The 16735-nt window shown below is 38.8% G+C and overlaps 1 protein-coding gene across 1 annotated transcript in view; it reads right to left on the bottom strand.

Annotated features, from left to right (window-relative positions):
• Positions 1 to 16735, bottom strand: part of HERC2 (HECT and RLD domain containing E3 ubiquitin protein ligase 2) — a 211627-nt gene that overhangs the window by 133777 nt on the left and 61115 nt on the right. The window contains exons 7-19 of the mRNA XM_065403094.1: positions 15676 to 15832; positions 12098 to 12208; positions 10968 to 11139; positions 10149 to 10322; positions 8546 to 8734; positions 7701 to 7852; positions 5156 to 5313; positions 4939 to 5052; positions 3819 to 4070; positions 2571 to 2764; positions 1308 to 1508; positions 389 to 617; positions 132 to 256 (exon numbers count right to left, since the gene is read on the bottom strand). Of these exons, the coding sequence (XP_065259166.1) occupies positions 132 to 256; positions 389 to 617; positions 1308 to 1508; positions 2571 to 2764; positions 3819 to 4070; positions 4939 to 5052; positions 5156 to 5313; positions 7701 to 7852; positions 8546 to 8734; positions 10149 to 10322; positions 10968 to 11139; positions 12098 to 12208; positions 15676 to 15832 (2228 nt within the window). The remainder of the gene's footprint in view (positions 1 to 131; positions 257 to 388; positions 618 to 1307; positions 1509 to 2570; positions 2765 to 3818; positions 4071 to 4938; positions 5053 to 5155; positions 5314 to 7700; positions 7853 to 8545; positions 8735 to 10148; positions 10323 to 10967; positions 11140 to 12097; positions 12209 to 15675; positions 15833 to 16735) is intronic.

The raw sequence follows: 16735 nt of genomic DNA, 5'->3' as shown, positions 1-16735 counted from the left end.
GCAAGAAAACTGCCCTCTGTCTGATGTAAGCCTGTTTATTTGCAAAGAATTTACACCAAGTCCTGTAAACAATTGTATTATATGCATCTTATTCTAGTTACATAGTAAATGGTAATATTGTTGAAATGTACCTGAATTTCTGCAGTGATAGCAGCATTTAATGCAGACTCTAAACCTCCATCAGCCATCAAACTGCCCACCAAGAGGTCAATCATAAATCGACGGCCTGGACTTACATTCATTTCATTTCCTGAAACTAACAAAACAGAACAAACATTTAATGGGCTAGAAATTCAGATGCTCATTTCATTTCCTGAAACTAAGAACGGAACAAACACACTGGACTAGATATTCAGACACCAAACAGTTTTCCATCATTAAATCATACCTGCACTGGGTAAGAGAGCTGAAAGAGCCCTAGCTCGCTCCTCTGCTGTTGGAAGCAACACAGACCACCCACTCTGCAGCACTGCTTGAGCAGCTGACTGTACAGTATTAAGAACTCCAGCGTTACTTGCTAAAGTTACCACGGACTGTTTCAGGCTATTCAACAAGACGCTGCCTAAACCCAAGCCAAGGCACTCTGGATCAACCTGGTGACTGATGGCAGCATGTAGCTGAAAGAAAAAGAATCAGTTTCATTTAGAGGTGACATAAGAAATGAAGTTGAACAAAGTCAATCATGCAGACACTGAATACAAATACATCTACTGGTCTAAATACAAGGAAATGTTTAGAAATAAACTGCAAAGCTAAAGTAAAAATACAATTACACCCAAGTAATATATACACTAATCTCAGCCAGTACCTCAGGATATCTAGTGAACAATAATTACCTCAATTTAGAAATTACCTAGACATCCCTGTACACATCGTTCTGTATTATCATGGACATAATGACATCTTTAGGAAGCTAAAAGTACCAGATTTGCCCCAAACAGGAAACTAATTTTTAAAAAGGCAAATTAAAACACTGAACACCAAAAGCCTTTTCAGCAAGTGGTATATTCAGCACAAATCCAAGATTAGTCAATTTACATTTTAGTTTTACAGTTCATCTTAAATCAAATGCAAGAACTGTTTAGAAAACATTAAACCAAGAGCAAGAAAATTCATGGTTAGGACTGAAAACCCACCCGTAGCTTTCCACCTTTTGGAACTAAGATGCAGGAATAGCTCATTGTACCAATTTAATTTTAAGCGAACAAAAATGTTTTAAACACTCAAAAGCCACCATTTTCTTCCAACCAATTTACTGAAGCATTTTATCTGAGTGAGAACTCAGACACATAAGAAAGCTACAGTACCTGAAGTCTTAGAAGATTTAAGGTTGCAACAGCCATACATTCCTTCTCCTGTGGTGGTGGCCAGTCAGAGGTGCCATCCATTCCCTCAGTCACTTGTCTCAATAGGAGATCTAGCTGTTCAAATGTCATTGGGCAAACATCCACCACAAACGGTACACGCAAACCAATGGACCATTCAGAACAAGATGACCAGGCAAAACTCTATGTATGGAAAGGAAGAGTAACAGTTACTTTCTCTCTAATCAATGATAGGCCTATTAAGAGATACCAGTGCTTCATTTAAGGAACTAGGCTCAGGAGCTATATTGTGACTTTCAGATTTTTGATGAGGTGCAGGATGAATGTGGCTCAATTCATTTACATTATCAGCAAGCACTCCCCTCTTGCCAACAGCTAAAGGTGTCCAACAATCACAAAAAATTACTATTTCCTATCATGTTTCTCAGAGTCCTTATATACCAGTCCAGACATCCTACTTTAATTTTGTTGGTGGAAAAGTTGGGACTGATTAATTCTTAAAACCTATACTAGCAATTGCTAATGTTGTTAAATGCTATTGCTCAGGAAGTCTTACTGAGCGGGAAGGCCAGCTAGGCCTTTTTGGAGAAGCAACTACAAACAAACTGGGGGGGAGGGGAGGGGTTGTGTCTCCGTCTGCTGGTGGCATGAAATATCCACGTGGCACAGCTGGTACAGGAACCATTTAGACCAGTGGAGCGCAAAAGGTTCTCTAGGGGAAAGGGGAGGTGCAAAGAAACTTCGACCTTTTCCCCCTTTAAAAAACAAACAAACAATCATACAAATTAAAGCACAGGTTGGCTTATTTTCAACAATTTGGTAAGTTTCATAACTACAGTAGGCCTACTATGCCTTTAAAATTAATTTTGATTCTCATTTTAAAACTCATTTAATGTTTAATAATTGAAATTAAAAGACAAACTGGCAACATATATAATAATAGTTGAGAGCCCAGGACCTCTCACTTGAGTCAGACGCTCAAACATTAAATCAAATGAATGGGCTTCATCTGTGTTTCCCCTCCACCTTCCAGCAAGAAAAACAGTTTCAGATTACAATTAATGTGGGGAGAGGGGGACACGACAAATTCTGTGAATGGTAAAGCGGGGGGGACGCTACTGGAAAAGTTTGCGTACCGCTGATTTAGACCATAGGGAGAAGTAGGAATTAAATTACTGTACTACACTCGTCTAATTCCACGGACAGGGTTGAAGACAAATCCTGAGTAACAGATTCAAAGCTTACCTGGGCAGGCCCACAAGCAATTCCAACAATGTGCTTTCTGTCTAATCCTGGGAGAGCAGTAGGCTCTGGTTTGGTGATCCTCAAAGTATCAAAATGCTGGCACTGATCATTGCTCCCCCAGCTGTGCACTTCACTATCCTCAGTAAGTGCCAAGCAATGGGTAGATCCAGCCGCCACATCCACCACTTTTTTCCCTGATAGCAAAAAGTGAACAAATATTAAACTTTTCTTACTACAAAGTTTACATACATTTTTTAACAAAAAACCATTAGTGGAATAGCTTTTGTGTTTCACCAACACCAACAACTACTAAAACCACAATTAAAAATGAGCAGAGTTAATACGTCAAACTGTAGTTTTACCTTCCACGTTGATAGACTGGAAGAGTCTACCCAAAAAAAATTAGAAAGGTTTAAGAGACTTAAGCTATCTGAAGTGCCGAAGTGTATAAGACTGCAAAAATCTTGTGTTATTTTGCATCCATTTAGCTTAGTTGTTGATTTAGAAGAGTTTGTTGGCATTTCCACTATTAAATGGAAAAGTGATTGGACAGTGTCACATGCTGAAGTCAATTGGTGTTGCCACACAACTCAGAATTTCTTTTCAATTAGGAGACCTCATCACAGTAGAAATGCAATGGATCAATATGTCAATTACAAAGATTTGTAAAACCCACTTCATAATACTGTCTTTTCTCATTTGCCCTAACAGTATTTCAGGTTTGTTTTTTAAAAATGTAGGCAACAACTTTTAGCTCTTTTCTGAGCTACTCAAAACACTTATGCACATGCTTAACTTTAAGTACATGAGTAGTCCATGGCTCTCAACAGTTCTATTCACGTATGTAAAGTTAAGCATGTGCATGTTTACAAGATTGGAGCCTAAATGAGTTTTACACGCAAAAATTCTTCAGTCAGGCTAAGTGAGAAAAGCAGTAGGAATAAAGAGAAAGCCAAGAGTATAGAAACAAGAATTTTAAAGTATTAAAAGGTTTTAATAGAGTAGCATAACAAGTCTGTTGGAATAACAGAAGTAAAATCTCAGATAAAAGGCACAAGGGGTGGCAAATACACTTGTTTAATACAAGTAAGCTACAATTTGACATCAATGAGAGCAGTGGTGAGATTCTTTAAGTTAGGATACAATATATGATAAAAGAAAATTTTTCCACCAAAAACTAAGTACTTTTGACATTTTCCAACTTTCTAGGTTGAGAAAGAATTGATTCCGATTTTGTGTTACACTTACCTTGCAAGCCTTCCAGCAGTTTAGGATATCGAACATGCTCTTCTGTTCCATGCCCAAGCCTCTGATTGTCACCTTTCCCCCAGGAATAGACCTGCCCGTCTTTTGTTAAAGCAACAGAAAACTGACTCCCACAGCGTACTTTCACAACATCCAGGTCCTGAAGCTTTTCTATCAACTTGGGAGTTTTGCAACCATCACTGCCACCTCTTCCTAGCTTCCCGTAATCTCCATCACCCCAAGACCACACCTGGCCTAGAAAGGAAGACATTGCACTGATCTTTCAGGTAAGTTACATATATTGACAAAAGTGAGTAAGTTATTCAAATTAGAGCTTTTGGAAGTCACCTAAATATGACCACATTACGAGTCTCCAAAAAAATGTGGAGTTCACGCATGCTCAGTATAGACTTGTTAGAATTTGGCAGCTAAATTCTCTGAGGATTCTGCCTGTACTGAGGATGTGCCAGCCCAGAGATACAGGGGCTGAGCAAGATTTTCCTTGCAATTTCTCTTCCTGGCTGATGCAAGCTGCTGTGGCCCGAAGCACAGGAACTGAAAGCAAGGAGAGGCTCTCCTATGCTTTCAGCTGGTGCTCAGGCAGCAAAAAGAAGGAAAAGGAAGAAGCTACATTGAAATGCATAATTGTGAGAAACGGGAGGCTAGATGGAAGCACAGTGACAGGAGCCAATGGTGCACTGGTGAAAGGCATAGGATAGAGTTATGCCTGTCCAAGAGGGATGTGTTACAACTGTACTCTGACCACTTCAAAAAAGTTTAAATCTCAAAAACAGTACTGGAAGTCTAGGTAGGTAGATGATATTTTTGTGAAAAGGAGGAATATACAACAGAACAGCTGGTGAGCTGAAGAGATGTCTGAAGAAGTCTGACATCTGGAAAGAGTAGCAAGTTATATAAATTTAGTGCTTAACTTTTCTCCTTTACTAATACTTTCAATTTTTAAATACGTATTAAAATATAAATAATCACCTAGAGACTATTCTGAAAAAGCACTTTCAATTTGAGCTTCTCTTATAAAATTTGTTTCATGAACGTTCAGCATAAGACCTACACCACAAATGTCTTTCTAATGACATTAACCATGGCAAGTTTAGCTACTGACCATTTTCAGTCACTGCAAGAGTCTGAGCATCTCCACTTCCACAGGCCACATCAATAACCTTCAGTCCTTTCAGCCCAGTGACGAGCATTGGAATGGTCTGATCTTCACTGGAACCTTCCAAACAAAAAATAATCGCTTTGTCAAAAATACCCAAGAGACATACATTTAAAATTTTCACAAACAGAACACAATGCTTTAAGAAATTAGAGGAACGTACCATGCCCCAGCCTGCCATAGTTCCCTCGTCCCCATGTATACAACTCTCCCTCAGCAGTGATGGCTGCGCTATATGTGCTTCCACATGCAATATGAACAACATGTTTCCCAGCCTGCTTTCCAGATAAAGCAGATATCATCTTTGGTTCCTCTAAGGGTCTATTTTGAGAGAAGACAAGAGTCAGTAATTATGTGAAAAGATCTGTAGTAACCTGTCTGCAGCAAGTTATAAATGGACCTGTAAAGCAAATTAAGGTTGATGTTGATCAATAACAAACACAATATGCAAAGCACTGTGGAGAAGTTTACACTACCACTGCCTGTGACATACTAAAGTCTGATCACTAGTATTTTTACCTCCAAATAAGTCAGTCCAGTGGTTTTCACAAACACTATACTTCACTGTGGAAAAAAAACTGCGCTCCAATTGCTGTATCTGAACAACGCCTTCCCTGCTACTCTCAACCCCAAGACAGGAGTACTCCCTTAACCTGTAAGGATTTGTCACCACAGTGGTGCTTATCACCTCTGGGATACAAATTCAACACAGAAGTATTTAAGTACACCCCTATAGGATACTGCATGGAAAACACTAGTTCAGCTACAGAACAAGACACTCACTCCTACTTTCTCGGCCAAGACAGAGCATTGCAATGTTACTGTTTAACACAGGAAAAAAAGGAATGGGGAACACACAACAGTTTGCATTTGCACTGAACCATTCTGAAATTGATTTGGCAAGTAAATAAGAAGGGCAGAGGGACTCCTGGGATCAGACATATGAGGCCTGAGAAAAAATGGGAGGATGGGTGCCCTTCTGAAACTATAAATATTCCAGAAATAGGCACAGAAATTATCAAAAATATAAAAAATGATTACCTACCTTTCTGCAACTATTGTTGTTAGAGATTTGTTGCAAAACATCCATTCCACTGTAGGTGTGCACGCACCTCGTGCATAGTTGACTCCATATAGACTCCAATAGAGAAGGGAAGGAGGATGGGTCATGGAATGGACATATCCAACACATCTCAAAGAACACCACTTACAGAAAGGTAGGTAACCATTTTTTCTTCAAGAGCTTGCACATGTCCATTTCACTGTAGGTGACTCACAAGCAAACCAACGTGGAGGTGAGCTGGGAGAATACCTGACCAGTGTTTCTAGGACAACCTGTCAGAAATTTGCATGGATTGACAGGAAATGGCATAAGGAGAGCAAAAGTATGGACTGATGACCAAGTCACTGTTTTGCAAACATCTATGATAGGTACTTGGGCCAAGAAAGCCTCTTTGAGTGGGGCTTACAAATGCAATATTTGTCAGTTATGTGGAATTTTCCCAAACATTTCAAGTAAACCAGGTGTGGGTCACTGCCCAGCATACGTTCAGCACAGGTCCAGAAGGACTTAAAACCTGATGAGCACAGCATCGTTCCAGTACCAATCCCAATCCCAAAAGATGAAAAACTGGTCCAAAAAGACCTAAATCTAAAATCTATCGCTAAAACTAGCTAAAACTAACATATATATATATATATATATATATATACACACACACACACACACACACACACACACACAAAGGCGTGAGGGCCGCACTTATGACAAAAAGTCTGAGATCACTCCGACAACCATTACTGGTGGAACTGAGGAGAATTGGCGCAGCTCCGCCCTTTTGTGGCGTGTAGCAACAGAGAGTGCTTGGGCCAGCACAATGGATACTGCTAAGGGAAAAAGATCTCCAACCACGGTGCACAAGGTGCATACTCACATACAGTGGAATGGACATATGCAAGCACACGAAGAACTCAGAATTTTGAATTAAAAAGGAGAGAAAAGAAAATATTCAGAAAGGATGTAATTTTACAGTTGATAATACATGAATGTGTTGTTCTGAAGTTGGATTGTTGTAAAAGACATTTTGGATTACTCAGCTTCAGATTTCATAAGTGGAGCTGGATTTCTTGAAGATCTTTATGTTACCACTGGTTAACAGATTAGATACATTTTTTATCATTTTCTATAGCCACAAATCAGTATTCAATTAAGACAAATATCCTTAAAAGACCTCCTGGATCATCTCACCATGCAACAGAATTTTCTAAGCTAAGCAGGCATTCCCTTCATACATGTTCATTGTTGTCTAAAATCCATTAAAAAAAAATTTAAAAAAAAGAAAAGAAAAGAAAACTGACGAAAGCTAGCCCTTTCCATTGTCATTAACAACTGTAGTTTATTTGCTGGTCTAATCATGACAACATAATTAAGACAAAATCTAAAGGAATGTACGTTTGTAAACCATCTTGCTTTGCTTAATTTCTTATCAACCTTTGAATGATATATATGTACTGGAGGACTTGAACAACTATAGCATACTATGTTATCTTTTGCCTGTTGTCATTTCGCTGTAAGTGGCTGTGTTTCACTAACATTTATTAAATGTCTGCATATTTAATCCTACCTTAGTTTCTAACATTAAAGTAGAATATTTGTAAATACGTTCTATGCTTAAGCTGGTGAATCAATGGTATTTTATTACACATACACTGTGTCCCCATGGCCTAGTCTTCCACCATCTCCACAACCCCAAGAGAAAACCTCTCCAGTTGCTGCCAAGGCAAGATAGTGGTGACCATCTGAATGTGCTGCAATCTTCACAATGTTTCTAGAAGCAAGACTCTGCACCAGCTGTGGTCCCTGTAAATTAGTTAGAGACAATGTACAAAGAAAAGTTACTTATGTTGCTCAGAGTGTCGAAAAAACTCAGACAACTTGATAATTAGATTTTTCCCCAATGAGGCCTTACTTCAGAACTATACATTCCAGCATTAATTTAATAAAACCAGAGAACCAGGCCAGAAGTTCAAATTCAATATTTGGGTTTGGTGAAAGGTAGAGGATGCTCTGGAGCTCTCATTTTGTCCCATCCTTATAATGCATGTAATATATATTAAACTGGCCTTTGTCCGATCATTTCAGATAGTCTTCGCTGCATATTTTTCTGTTTTAGTATAATTTTGTAAAGGGAATTTAATGCTTAGGCACTGGTAGTCAAAACATCCATTAGTTTAAATGCACTTCATGCTAAGCAATTGCCACGTTACATGGAAATAAACGGCAAAGCAATACCACTGGAGAAGAAAGAGGGCATTGTTCATAAGGGTGGATTGTTGCGAGCACCATAACAAATATTTATAAACATAGGAAAAATTCTTAACATGGCAAACAAAGGTGATAAACCATTGCTGCTGAGGGTTCAAAAACAAGGAATTTAAGATTAGCAGCATCACAGTATCTCCACTACACATCTGAATGATTAGAAAGAACAATCTCAGAGCAGCATATTTTATAGAAAACGGTACGCTTAGTATGGATGTAAAAATCACCTACCAGTGTGTCACTGTTGTATGCCTGCGTGTAAACTCGTCCATTTCTAGATAAGATTAAAAAACGTTTCTCTGCACAGGCAATTTGCATAACTCCAAGATTGGCAAGTCCTTCACACTGAATTGGACCACTCACATTAGCATAATATTTCCATCCTATTAAACCCCAACCTATGACTTCTTGCAAAGATCCCTGTAAGGCAACAAAGCTAAGTAAGAATTTACAGTTCACTACACAACTTAATTAAAACACAAGCACCAGGATATTTTTTCTAATAATTATGCTGCTTCAACAATACTTCAATCAATCAATATTCATGGTAGCTGTAAAAGACAGACATCAATGAACCTTACCTATTAATAAGATATTAAAAATAGTCTCACACGCATCACAATCTAATTAAAAGATACCATAGGTGGGTGAGGTAGTATCTTTTATTGGACCAACTTCTGGTGGTGGAAGAGACAAGCTTTCAAGCCACCCAGAACTTCTCTTCAGATCTGGGAAAGGTACTCAGAGTGTCACAGCTAAATACAAGGTCGAACAGATAGTTTAGCATAAGCAGTTAGCACAATCTGTTCGATCTTGTATTTAGCTGTGACGCTCTGAGTACCTTTCCCAGACCAGAAGAGCAGTTCTGTGTAGCTCAAAAGCTTGTCTCTCTCACCAACGGAAGTTGGTCCAATAAAAGTTATTACCTCACCCACCTTGTGTCTCTAATACCCTGTGACCGACATGGCTTACAGAATATACCATAAATATTTATAGCAAGTATGTAGAGAAGATCTTTCAATCAGTGAAGTTATATAAAATTTTGGGGGTTTCTTTAAATTGCTACTATACCAGAGCACTCTGACTTAAACATTTAAGAAATTTGGTCTTAAACCATTTATTTTGATGGGCACTGGGAATAGTACATTTATGGGGCATGATCACCCATAGGTTTTGGGGAATGACTTGCTTGTCATTCTGTAGAAATCTTTGGCAGATGCAAAGAGCAGTAACAATGGGCTCCAGAATAAGCCACATTCAGATAACCCCGGTGGTACTGGGAGGAAGGGATAAGAAGAAGGGAATCAGAAGACTAAGATCCCAGGGCTCAAAAAGTAGCTTGGAAAACAAAAATAAAGAGTGTAAGGAGATTCTCCTCATTCCACTGAAAGTGTTAAACTCTTTGGTACAGTCCGTACATGTTTATATCCACTACAGGAAATCGTTCAGATATTACTCCTGAACTGCTTATATAACTTTGGGTTCTTTTAAACTGAATTACGGAAATTCTGAAAAAATTTCTAACTGTACAGGGATTTCAGTCTTAAATTATACCTTACCTCCCTGGTCAGATACCTCGTTTGGCTACGGCCAAACATGAGGAAAAGAGGCAGGGAGGTTAAATACTCAGATTACTATAATCAGACAACTATGCATTATGGAAACTCACTTTAGACACTCTATATGAAAATACTTTAAAACCAATAGTTACACTTCTCTTTGTAAGTAAACTGATGATTTATTAAAATCATTGAATGGTCTTTGACAGTTTAAAGAGTAAACTAATTGTCCATCTACAAACAGAATCCTTTTATTTGAGATTATACGAGATTACCTTATGAGATGTAGGAGAGCTACACTGTGGAGGCATACATGGAGTGGCCAGGCGATCTAAGTGGGCCATGATCACAACTGCCGTTTGTCGCAGATCAATTGCTAGCTCGTTGTCCTGTGGTAAAGTCAGGTACCTCAGAAAACTCTCATTGGGACTCAGGGAGTAGGACAGCATCTAAGAAAGCAAAGAAAAGCAGTTAAAAATAAAAGGAAGTTAAAAACAGGAAAATATTCAGAGTACTTTTTACACGCCCCATACGTTCTTTTCCCTTATTTCTCTAGATACAGATATGGCATATTTTGTGGAGACTCAGCATCTGTAATTCCTATTGAAGTTAATAAGGGACTCAGCATCTGTATATACAATTCCTTCCTCATGCAAGCAATAATTTCAATTATACATATACACTGAGAAATTGATGCTACCTTTGTATCAACTGTGCTATTCTGTACTTCCCAATAAAATTTAAGAATGTAATGTTTCAATCAAATTAATGGGAAAGTTAAATGTTCAAGAAAATTAATCCACACAGAGTTGAAGTACCACATAAAAACTATTTCTACAACAAAAATCTAAAATGCAATATTTATATAAACATACTGCAAACTTCTAATCTGCCATCCCGAGAAAATGCAAAATGTACATACTGTAATACAACAGTTGTATATGTATCTCGATGTGTAAATTACTACTACAAAAGTGGAGTTACAAACTTTAGAAGAGCAACAATGAGCATCTATACTTGATTGCTAAGCAACATGACACAAATAATTGGATACTGGATAGAATATACCTCATAAATAAACCAAACACATATACCTGAATCTCATCCTCGGCGTTAGGTATGTCTTTATTACAGATTATGCTCTGAAACCTTTGCAGCAAAGGTAGAAGGGGTGCACTTGTTCCTTGTGCAGATCGCTCATTATCGGTTTCTCTTGTTCCATTATCCCAGAGTTGAAGCAGCAACATAACAGCAGACAACATTTGGCTGAAAGAGTAAGTTTACCATCCTGTTGTAAGCACTCCTACAGAAGTTATTTGAAGTTCTACATTAAATCAAATTTTAGAAGATGTGCATGTTTAGTAGTATGTGTGTGAGGGTATTGGGCAGAATCTACTCAAAGCTAGCTCACTTAAAAGTTTTGCTTAGTTTAGGGGTTTTTTTCCCCCAAACAAAAGTGTCAAAGTAAAGTATAGTTTTTGAAATTTTTGGGTGTTTTTTTAGTTTTGGTATGTGTGCAAGTTTTACCTTTGATTATTCAGTAGTTATTTAGAAAACTGAGCAATCTGTTTAAAAGTTGTGGTTATAGATAAACTTTGTAAGAACAGACTAAAAGTATCCTTCGCTGGTATAAATCAGCACAGCTCCATTGACTTCAATGGAACTATACCACTTATACCAGATGAAGATCTGGACCAAATGTCCACAAAAAAGTATTTCAAGATAGTTTTAATGTGCCTTCACCTCCTTTCTTGCAAAGTTTTAGTTACATAGGAATTGCTATTCTGGCTCATTACAGTGATCCATCATTGACCACAGACAGATCTTGATGATTCACAGAAATATGAAATAAGTCTTCTAGCAGAAAATTATGTAATAGACTGCTCACTAAAATATGTTTCTTTCTAATCCCCATCAGTTAAATTGGCTTAGACCCTGAAGCATGAGCTCTTAGTATTCCCTAATTTTCTATCTATATTTCATCCTTCATCATTACCCTTCATGATAGGAAATTATGGTTAAATCCTGGCCCCACTGACATCAATGGGAGTTTGCCATTGACTTCATTGGGGTTAGGATTTCACCTCTAATCATTACGGAGAGGACCCATAGGTGTTGCATCAAAATGTTAACATTGAACTAATACAAACTAAATGCCCAGAATTGCTCAGAACATTTTAATAGGTACTCTTGTTTGAGAGCAGAAAAGTGCTTCATTTCTCACCTTAGTGTGCCCCTCTGCACTGCCAACTCTAACAATATAGCAAGTGCCAAGTGCTGGTCTTGTAATGGAATGTTTGCTGGCCCTTTAGAACTTGGAGCTCCATGTACATCACTATTTAAAAAACAAAAAATACTTGAAGATGCAGAAATTAATGTTTGCAGCATTAACACATTACATGAGGTTTACAAAGAAACCACTGGGAAAAAACAAAACACATCTGCACAACTATAGTATCTACAAGGTGCTAGATGATGTCAACATTTATAGGAAGATTATAAGCTTCTGGGGCAGAAAAATACCTAGGAAGATATGGAGAAGATGAAGCGTAAAGTATTGACTCTCTTTTGGGGAGGTGCAGAGGTTTGTTTTTAAAATAAATAATCATCCTCAACTCCCTTGTGTATTTCGGAAGCGATACTTTTCAGCTGTGCTGATAATGGTGCCTGTTTCAATCCACGTTATGTGTGTGTTCCATTTTTGGAAAATAGTGAACAGCCAAGACCAAAAACATCTGTATCAGGTGACCTAATTACTACGGTTCCATTTGACAAGAGACCCAAAAGCCATACTGGCACATACAGCATCCAGAAGCATCCTTAGGTCCACTTCCTCTTGAGTACTGCACAAGTCTTGGACTTAACACTTCTACTGATGATGCACTTTGCTCCTTCACCATTTGAAAAGCCTTAAAGCAAGAAGCACTGCTTATGTTGCATTTTGAACCATATATTCACAGAGGAATTTTACAAGTGATTGCTTATTGGATGCCATATTTAGAAACTTTTTCCACAGAAGCACAAGGCCTCCACCAATCACCTGATATTTCCCATATCCAGAGTCATCCCTTGGGTAGGGCAAATCAGGGCAACCGCTCCGGGCCCCGCGCTTTGGGGGACCCCATGGGCTGGTGCAATTGGCCTGCATGGTCGGCCCCAGAAAAGACGAATCTGTCACTTCCGCCCCGGGTCCCGCAACCCCTAGGGACAGCCCTGCCCATATCCAACCTTAAATCCTGTCCTGCACTCTCTTTCTGCAGTTTTCAGAGTTACTATTTTCATATCTGTCAAAAACTTTGATTAAAGAATTAGCTTTTCAAATCTTTGGGGACCTGCCTCAAATACGCAGCAGCCAATTCATTGAATGTGTGGAATTTGTCTCCAGCCATCATTTGTATGACAGCCATGGCATCCCATATATACACTGGAGGTTCTTTGTTGCATGCTCTTAGCTCATGGATTCTTTCAGATTGAGATTCCAGCTGATGCCCTTGTTCAGTTTTGTCTGTTCTTCTCATTTTCCATCAGCATGGAAGAGGGACACAGTCAGCACAAGTCTTATTGGGTGACTAAGAACAGTTGACATTGAATCATCAAGTGCACCTCTCACAAATTTCTTCATTTGTTCTTCATAAACATCTGCTATTTTCAGCAGAGACTTCTATACACCTGACATTACATGTAGTCCAACAGATATGTTGATAAGCACCTCTGCATGCAATTCAGGATCAAATGGGTTTGTCATATTGTTGATGACATGGTTGGTAAGAGCTGTAACATGCTCTTCATCCCGCTTCAGTGCATAAGCAAGGACTTGTTTGTGGACTTAATCTTCACTACTTCTTGTTAGGCTACTTCTTTCTCTCATAGCTTTTCCATATTCATAATATGAAGCTGTGTATTCTCATCTCTAACACTAATGCTGACCTGTGCGTAAGTGTCACTGAATTAAAAAGCCAGTTTCTAGAACATTTCAAAAGCTAATACTGCATGCATAGGCAATTTACAAATTAAAACCTTCTATCAGGCAAACTATATGCTGCATTGTAAGTACAAAAACTTACAAATGGAGAAGCATATTAGGAATTCATGTACATTTATATCTACCCACTATGCAGTGTAAACTATGGGCCTGCAATCTACTGCTACTGGTGCACAACCTTCAGGGAGACTGATCTGCTCAGCCAATTTCAATTGCAAATACAGAAAACTATTATAATCTCTTGTGAAATACTTTGATAATTAAGAATAGCTTCTTCTTTTTCCTTTATGCCGCTTTTCCTAGTGAGGGTCGCGGCGGTAGCATGGAGAGTAGGAGGAACAGACTTCCTTTTCCTCTGCAACATGTTCCAGCTACTCCTGGGGGATTCCCCAGTGTTCCCAGGCCAGCCAGGAGATATAATCCCTCCAGCATGTCCTGGATCGGCCTCAGGGCCTCTGCCCAGTGGGACGTGCCCAGGAGAATATGCGATGTGAAAACATTTCATGTTAAAATATTGCAAAATGTGATATTCACCATTTTTGTCACATGCTAAACAGCTTCATTTCTGGGAAAAAACATGCACATGCAAAAAACTCTTAATACGTTGTCGTTTGGTAGCTTTGACCAATAACCACCACGTTAAGGTGTTGAAATTAATTTAAACAGTAAAAACGGTCGTTGCAGTCACGTTGCAGTGTTTCTGGAACTGTGCAAAAAATAACACTTTCTCATTTTGGGTACCACTGTTTCACCTCACCCACAGCTTTACAGAACCACTTGACAGTGCCACATCATACCTCTTCTAAACATACATAAAATAAGCTTTCAGATTATATATGATGTGGGTGTGTGTATGTCGGATACAGTCAGCTCCAAAAATACGGCCCTTTTTGGAGACCTGCCACACACCTACTGTATGGATCCCAAAATCCCAGCCCTGAGCAACATAGCTATGTTGGCAGAAGTTTTTAGTCCAGGTCCGTAGTATTAGTTTTGTATTAACATTGCTTTCCCATTTCAACATTTTCTATAAAATTAAGATGCAAACTGGATCATGTGTGTTCATTTGAATATGCGTCCAAGTGTAATTTAAACTCAATATTTTTGTACAATTTAAACTAAAGGACAATGTATTGTTCAGTATGCAATTCTCATTCACTTTTACATAACATCTCATTAAAGATTATATATGTGCTAAGTCTGAACATTAAAAATAGTCCATTTAAGTTACCTAAGCACAGTACATCTGAGCAATTTTCTTTGAATTATGAAAAACAAGGTCATTTCGAGATAGCGATACCCTAGAGAGAGAGCCCACATCAAGCACGTGGTACATTCGTGGTGTGTGTGTGTGTGTGTGTGTCTCTCCCTCTACCTCTCCCCCGATATAACATGACCCAATAAAACACACATTCAGATATAACGCGGTAAAGCGGCGCTCCAGGGCGGCGGGACTGCGCGCTCTGGCGGATCAAAGCAAGTTCAATGTAACGCGGTTTCACCTATAACGCAGTAAGATTTTTTTGGCTCCCGAGGACAGCATTATATCGGGGTAGAGGTGTGTGTGTGTGTATATATATATATATATACATACATATATACACACACACACACACACACACACACACACACACACACACACACACACACAGCATCACTGTCTGTCTACGACTTGCTTGATGCCAGGGTATCAGAAAAGGAAACTACTCTATGTAGCGCTCAATTTACCAAAAACTATTTTTGCTTAGCCATCAGTTGTTAAAAATTCAGACTCGCCTTTCAATGCCAGTTCAAACAAACAAACCAAAAAAACCACTTACCCAGTCACAACAGACCTTAGGAATTTAGTAGCTCTCTCCACAACTTCCAACCATACAGATGATACAGTCCCTTCATCAAAAAGGGATGCTTCCGGTAGTGCTCGTAGTGCATCAAGAGATTCTTGTAACAATTCACTGCAAAGGTCTGCATCCTCACCTACCAGCCAAGATAACATATCAGTTACCTTACAGTATGTACTAGATAGCTAACTAAGGGTACATCAGTATTTTCTCAAAATCATTCTGAGTGTGAACTTTAGAAAAAGCAACTACAAACCACCAAAACTGGTAAGTGTATAAAGTATATATATTATGGATTAATTTTCATAGAATAATTTTGACTGGAATTTTAAGGAGTTGTATAGCTAACCATCAAAGCACCCCACAACACAGTAGGACTAATTATTCCTAAATCATAGGCATCAATAGGAGTCTCCTCAGTTTCCCTGACAGCCTGTCCCATTATTTTTTATTCTAGACACAAAGTTTTAGTATTTAACTTTCATTCATCACCTGCACCCTAAAAACAGTTACTTTTAAAGTAATTCAGAACCACATTTAATCAAGCTGAGTAAAGATTATGTCCAGGCTAGAGGGCTGCATATAGGTTCAGCGCTACTAGCTCCCTCTCTGGAGGTGGACAGAGAAACAGAAAGCAGAGCAGAAGGACATCACTACCCCTTTTTGAAGGAAAGGAGGGATGAAAGCGGTTACTCTTCCTGTTAATCAGAGAGGATGACAGCCCTTAAAGGGGCTTGTATTTGTCAGATGGAGGGGTTTTGTTTTTTCTTCTGGGGTGAATAGAGCCCATAACATACTAACTACAGCACTGAAATCAATAACCGGAGGGAGCTAGGGAAGGAGAGCCCAAAATTAAATTTCCGGGGATAAAACCCTGTATTATTAACTGGGGCAACTGCATGTGGGGAAAGTGTCAGAACTAATTTATTGAAGGGGGTGCTGATATAGCAACACACGTGAAACAGATACGACTTGGGAGGGGAGAATGGCTCCGGTGCTTTTCATCCTGTCTTTCAGGTTTTAGTCCTTAAGAAACAAT

This window comes from Emys orbicularis, chromosome 1, assembly GCF_028017835.1.
Source record: "Emys orbicularis isolate rEmyOrb1 chromosome 1, rEmyOrb1.hap1, whole genome shotgun sequence".
Taxonomy (NCBI): Eukaryota; Metazoa; Chordata; order Testudines; family Emydidae; genus Emys; species Emys orbicularis.
Note: the sequence above shows the minus strand (reverse complement) of the source record. Positions and strands in the feature narration are given on the sequence as shown.